Below are 6,963 nucleotides of genomic sequence, written 5' to 3'. Positions count from 1 at the left end.
TTTTGAAAATCCATTAAAAATCGAAATTTTACTTAAAAATGGCTTAAGATGGCATGAAAATTGAAAATTGTTGACTTTTTATCACTGTTTGAATTTTGAACCACTGTGGTATGTAGCATGTGAACGACAACTGCTTGGTTACCTATTTTACCTGTTCTTTAAAACGATTAACAAATGAAAGACTTAATCACATTTCAATAGTTTATCTCAAAATTTAGAAAACAAATTTAATTTTAATTGTTTCGAACACAAAAAAAAACTTTTATATGACCATTTATAGGGTCGTCGCTTTGGGTTATCAGCATAACTTAACAGCTGAAGTGAGTGAAACTTATTTGCCTTAGATTATAAAGCAACAACAACATCATTAAATCAAAATAAAAAAAATAAAAGAAAACAACAAAAACAAAGCGATAGCCGGCTGCATTTTGCACTGCCTGCTGATAAGCGTCTCATATGGCTATCGTGTCATTCAGTCATTTTTTGATTTCGGTGGGACATAGACCTATAAGAAGATGCGTGTGGCTATTTTGGGAGGAGGTATTAATGGTTTCAGTTGTGCTGTAAGAATTCAAGAACACTTTCAGCAACGCAATCAACCCATTGAGGTGACAGTGTTGTCCGAAGATTTTTCACCAAACACCACGGGAGATGGTTCGGCTGGTTTGTGGGGACCTTATTTGTTGGGCAAAACACCCGCTAGCAGTGTTAAGTAAGTAAGCGGGGTTTTCTTTGGAGGTGTTAATGGGTGACTTTTATTGTATTCCAGCAAATGGTCCAAGGGAATGCATGATTTTTTACAAGAACTATGGTTGTCTGAAGATGCCGGCGAGGCTGGCATTTGTTTGATTCCAGTCATACGTGTGACTACAACTGATACGCCGGTTGCTGATTTCTGGCGAGATATTGTGTATGGCTGTCAAGAGGTTCCCCAAAAACTGCTTGATGAGTATAATGCCAATAGAGACAAGAAATTTAAGTAAGTACTTGTGTGTGTGTGTGTTTGAGAGAGAGAAGGAGAGAGAGAGAGAGGGAGAGAGAGAGGTTTTAGTGTGCATTACCGCTCTGGACTGCTGGTAATTAAATTGAAAGAATTTTATGCCGTGACAGGCAGCGGGCAGTCATCGATTTTCGTGAGGAGAGTCTCAGTGAGCAGTCAGATGGCACTGGCTCTTAATTAAATACTGAGTGCCAATGATACTCTAGACAAGGCGAGTTTTTGGCGCCTTCAAATAACCAATGGCCAACATCAGGGTCTGTTCTCAGCTTAAGGGCGGATGGCGGCGAACGTCGGATCTTGGAGCAAGCGGCTCGCCACAACGAGGGATACATGTGCAATCCCACAAAACCCATGCGGTTGGGGCGCTGGGCCAGTAACCCGCCACCGGAAAACTGAGAGCTACTATGAGAAACAAAGGAATAGTAAAAACGGACCCCCCCAACGTGGACGACCCAAACAAACGAAAAAAGGAGCATGATTTGCGGATCTGCACCTGAAATATTCGCACTCTTTATAGAGAAAGTGCAATATAGGCTCTGGCGGATGTATTAGAGAAGTACAAGGCAGATATTACCGCCTTATAGGAAGTGCGATGGACTGGGAATGGCGTCACTACAACACCAAACGGTGACGAACTATCCCACAGCTGCCATAACACGAGGCATGAATTTGGCTGTGGATTTGTGGTTAGTAGGAGACTGAAACACCTTGTCTCCAGCTTTACTCCGTTGGATGAGAGGCTAGCCACAATCGGCATAAAAGTCAAATTCTTCATCATCAGCCTTATTTGTGTCCATGTCCCGGCGGAAGACAACGACGAGCAGACCAAGGATATTTTATACGAGCGCCTAGAGAAAGAATATGACAGCTGCCCCGCCCATGGTATTAAAATCGTTCTGGCAGATTTTAATGCGAAGATAGGCAAGGAAGATATTTTTGGTCCAAAAGTCGGAAAGTTTAGCCTCCACGAGATAACGTCCAGTAATGGGTTGAGGCTGATAGATTTCGCCGCGGCAAAAAACATGGTAGTTAGTAGCACCAGATTTCAACATAAAAATATTCACAAAGCCACATGGCTGTCACCCGATCAAAACATGAGAATCCAATTTGATGACGTTGTGATTGATGGAAGGCATTCATCCAGCGTGTTAGATGTACGATCGATCTGTGGAGCGAATACAGATTCTAATCATTACCTTGTTGCATCAAAGGTTCGCAACCGTTTGAACATGGCGAGGATAGCACGATCTGACACTGCACGGAAGCTGGACATTGAAAAGCTGCAAACACACCAAATGGCAGCGGCATACTTCACGCGACTGAACCAACTGCTTGATGAAAGCACTCCTTGTTCCGATGATATAATGCAAAATTTTGCCCATGAACATTCCACTATGGAACAGGGGCAAACAGTGCGACACCTCTTTCCCGAGAAGTTTAATATGGCATAGTACCTCACAAATGTTGCCAGCATTAGGAGGGGAAAACCACCGTTGAAAATTTTTTCTGATGGTCTCGCCAGGATTCGAACCCAGGCGTTTAGCGTCATAGACGGACATGCTAACCTCTGCGCTACGGTGGCCTCCTATATAATGGCGCATTGGCGAACTATTGCTCACTCCATGGAAATTGCCGCGAAATCCGTACTAGGGTACCGGAAGCCTCCTCCAAGAAATCCATGATACGATCAAGAGTGTCGAGATGCTACTGAAGCCAAGAATGCGGCATATAGAGCAACTCTGCAATCAGTAGCCAAGCGCCAGATGAAGGTGAGGTATGGGGAGAAATAGAGAGAGGAGAAACGTTTATTCTGCAGGAAGAAAAAGGAAATGGAAAAAAGTGAGTGTGAGCGCATTGAGATGTACAGGAGTCAGAATGAAGTCCGGAAATTCTACCAAAGAATTAAACATCTTCCTGCGGAGACAAAATGGAAATCTGACAACTGACACAAATAACATGCTGAGTATATGAGGAAATAACATTTTACCCAACTTCTAGTGTCTGATGTTGGCGGCGAAGAGGATACCGCAAAACCAATCCCTGATGATGGTATAGAATGTTTACCTCCTAGTCAGCATGAGGTCCAAGTAGTAGTGACCCGACTAAAGAATAACAAGGCAGTAGGAACCGACGGGTTACCCGCTGAACTATTTAAGACCGGAGGCGATGCACTGATAAGGCGTATACATCAACTTATCTGCGCAATCTGGCTAGAAGAATGCAAACCCGATGATTGGAACCTCAGCATACTATGTCTCGTACACAAGAAACGAGACAAGACGGAATTTGCCAACTACAGAGGAAAATGTCTCCTCCCCATCGCATACAAGATACTCTCGAGCGCACTGTGTGAAAGTTTAAAACCTAAGGTGAATGAGATAATTGGGCTTTACTAATGCGACTTTAGACCTGGTAAATCCACCCTAGACCAGATATTCACACTGCTCCACATCCTGGAAAAGACCCGAGAAGGACAAATCAACTCCTACCATCTCTTTATTGACTACAAAGCCGCCTTTGATACTACTTTACGTTGAAAGGTATTTCAAGCCATGTCTGAGTTTGGTATCCCTGCAAACTAAAGAGACTCTGCAGGATGACACTGGCTGATACACGTTCCTCAATAAGAATAGGAAAGAGTCTCTCCAAAACATTTAATTCCAAACGAGGTTTCAGATAAGGAGACAGCCTATCGTGTGATGTCTTTAATATCCTGCTGGAGAAGATTTTAAGAGATGCAAATGTGCATGGATATGGCACACTAATCACAAGAGAACACATGCTACTCGCCTATGCCGACGACATCGATATCATAGGTCGGTCACCGGAAGTGGTAACTGTAGCCTATGAAAGAATCGAAAGAGGGTCAGTGAATATGGGTCTGGCAGTAAATGGAGATAAGACGAAATGTATGGTTTCAACTCCCAAAACGCCTTGCCCAACCGAGCAGATAAAGAAAATGGAGAAAGTTGGGAACCACACCTTTGAGACAGTCAGTAGCTATATCTACCTCGGCACCACCGTAACTAAAACGAATGGCCAGTTTTGAGATTAAGCGAAGAATAATACTGGCAAACAGATGCTGCTTTGGACTAAATAAGCAGTTAAGAAACAAGGCCACCTCTCGACAGACGAAGATTACACTATACAAGACACTGATACTACCCGTGCTGTTATATATTGGGTTGCCCAAAAAGTAATTGCGGATTTTTTAAAAGAAAGTAAATGCATTTTTAATAAAACTTAGAATGAACTTTAATCAAATATACTTTTTTTACACTTTTTTTCTAAAGCAAGCTTAAAGTAACAGCTGATAACTGACAGAAGAAAGAATGCAATTACAGAGTCACAAGCTGTGAAAAAAATTGTCAACGCCGACTATATGAAAAATCCGCAATTACTTTTTGGGCAACCCAATAGTTCTGAATCATGGGTACTTGTGAAAGCAGACGAGGCAGTACTTGGAGTATTTGAGAGAAAGATTCTTCGTAAAATATATGGAACACTTTGCGTTAACGGAGAATACAGGCGACGTATGAACCACGAGCTGTATGACGACGATAGCATAGCTACACTTATCAAAATACAACGGCTGCATTGGCTAGGTCATGTTGTCAGAATGCATGAAATAGCTCCAGCAAAGAAGTCTTTTGAAGGTACACGCAAACCGGGAAGACCAAAAGCCCGATGGAAAGATCGAGTGATAGGAGACATCTCGAAACTGGGTGTCAGAGATTTTAGAATGAGCGCAGAAGATCGAGGCGCTTGGAACGCTATTCTACATTCGGCTAGTGGAACAAATATTCTGTAATAGCCAAACTGTGCCAAGTGGAGTCTAAATCGGTCTATAACCTGATGTAGCTCCCATATAAACCGATCTCCCGATTTGATTTCCTAAGCCCCTGGAAGCCGCAATTTTCATCCGATTTGGCTGAAATTGTTTACATGGTGTTCTGTTATGACTCTCAACAATTGTGCCAAGTACGGTTCAAATCGTTCAAGAACATGATATAGCTCCCATATAAACCAGTCTCCCGATTTCACTTTTAAATCCTTACATGCCGCGATTTTTATCCGATTTGGCTGAAAATTGGCATATAGTGTTCTATTATGAATCTCAATAACTGCACCAAGTACGGTCCAATTTGGTCTATAACTAGATATATTGGGTTGCCCAAAAAGTAATTGCGGATTTTTTTAAAGAAAGTAAATGCATTTTTAATAAAACTTAGAATGAACTTTAATCATATATACTTTTTTTACACTTTTTTTCTAAAGCAAGCTAAAAGTAACAGCTGATAACTGACAGAAGAAAGAATGCAATTACAGAGTCACAAGCTGTGAAAAAATTTGTCAACGCCGACTATATGAAAAATCCGCAATTACTTTTTGGGCAACCCATAGCTCCCATATTTTTGGCAAAATCCCTGGTGGTGGGTTCCCAAGATTTGGCCCAACCTTATTTGTCAAAGACAGTTGCGTGATTTCGTTTTGAATCTATCAAATCTATATGTCGAGGTGTTGCAAACGGAATAAAAAATTGATTATACCCCCGCCTTTCGGTTGTGGGTATTAAGATATCAAACCTTTAGGTTAAAAGTACATTGTATTATTTCTTTCCAGATCTGGTTTACATTTTGTCACCTATACCTCAGAACCACGAAAACTGTTGCCCTATCTCATGAAACGTTTTGAGAAGCGTGGAGGCCATATTGTCAAGCAGAAAATTGAAAGCCTTACGGAATTTTGCGAAAATACAAACTATGAGGTGATTGTCAATTGTACAGGACTGGGATCTTTCAAATTGCTGGGGGATGAGAAAATGTATCCGGTGCGTGGTCAAGTGAGTAGAGTAAGGGCTCCATGGTTGTACTATGTGTTGCTGGATGAGAGTGATGATGGAAACTATATTATACCCAAGTATGAATACGATTTTTTTTGTAACACAAAACAAAATTTAATAATTTTCATAATTTGGTAAAATTTTAACAGCATGGACTCTGTGGTTCTGGGAGGAACCCATCAGGAAAATGATTTTAATATTTCAGTATGTCCCAATGATAAGAAATTCATAGTAGAAGGTTGTAATCAGTTAGTGCCTCCCCTGGAAAAGGCCACCCATATGTTTGATTGGGTGGGACAAAGGCCGGGAAGACCCAATTTGCGTTTAGAGTCAGAGCAATTTGGTAGTTAGCCCCAGAAATGTGTTTATTTTAGTTGATTTTATTATATTTTACTCTTTGCAGATAAGCAATTGGTTATTCATAACTATGGCCATGGTGGCAGTGGTGTTACTCTAGCCTGGGGTTGTGCCTCTGAGGTATTGGATATATTGGAAAAGGCCATGGAGAAATTACATCAACAAAAATCGAAATTATAATCAACTCCAGTTTGTGTAGTTAACATTTGTCAGCCTGTTAAGCAACATTAAATGTGTGTTTTGGCTGTATACATGTTTAATAAACTAATGTTGCGGGCAACAATGTTGCTGGCAACATTGCTGCTGGGAATTGGGTTTTACTCTTTGCATGTTTGCCAGGATTTGGTGGTTTCTTTTGCGGGCAAACTTCGTTTTTTCGACGAGTTTTCGTTGCTTGGTATTACCTCTTATAGATGGTTGGCTTTAGTATGCCGTCGGCACTTGATGCGGCAATGTGGTGATGAATGTGGAAGCACAAGGATTACAATTTCTTATTTTATTTGACTAGAATACATGATGGCTGGTTCAACTAAGATATTTTTTTAGAATATAAGGCAGCATATGAATGGTAGTTAATGCTGTGTTAACGAAGTCTATCTCAAAGTTTTTGAACTGCAGTTGCCAAATCAATGCCCTTCATTAAATATAAACCGATTTTGGATTTCAAAGTTTACAAGCGCCAGGTTGCTTGCTTTGTAAAATGTACCGGTTTACCATTGTTTTTAAAAACAAAAAACTAGCATTCGTAACACTATTTTGTAGT

General features: G+C 40.9%; 1 protein-coding gene across 1 annotated transcript; it reads left to right on the top strand.

The window, feature by feature from the left end:
- The first annotated feature begins 269 nt into the window (after positions 1–269).
- LOC106095146 (D-aspartate oxidase) lies at positions 270–6,510 on the top strand. Its single transcript, XM_013262389.2, has 5 exons — positions 270–712; positions 770–979; positions 5,624–5,920; positions 5,993–6,186; positions 6,247–6,510. The coding sequence occupies exons 1-5, from the start codon at positions 516–518 to the stop codon at positions 6,378–6,380; spliced, it is 1,032 nt and encodes a 343-aa protein (XP_013117843.2). The 5' UTR covers positions 270–515; the 3' UTR covers positions 6,381–6,510.
- Positions 6,511–6,963: the final 453 nt, after the last annotated feature.

Source organism: Stomoxys calcitrans, chromosome 4 (genome assembly GCF_963082655.1).
Source record: "Stomoxys calcitrans chromosome 4, idStoCalc2.1, whole genome shotgun sequence".
Classification (NCBI taxonomy): domain Eukaryota; kingdom Metazoa; phylum Arthropoda; class Insecta; order Diptera; family Muscidae; genus Stomoxys; species Stomoxys calcitrans.
Note: the sequence above shows the minus strand (reverse complement) of the source record. Positions and strands in the feature narration are given on the sequence as shown.

Bases quoted from the DNA above. Each gene is read 5' to 3' on its own strand.
- LOC106095146 (XM_013262389.2), top strand. From the start codon at position 516: ATGCGTGTGGCTATTTTGGGAGGAGGTATTAATGGTTTCAGTTGTGCT. The intron at 5,921-5,992 runs GTATGAATACGA...AAATTTTAACAG, and splicing joins GGAAACTATATTATACCCAA to CATGGACTCTGTGGTTCTGG. The intron at 6,187-6,246 runs GTAGTTAGCCCC...TACTCTTTGCAG, and splicing joins TTTAGAGTCAGAGCAATTTG to ATAAGCAATTGGTTATTCAT.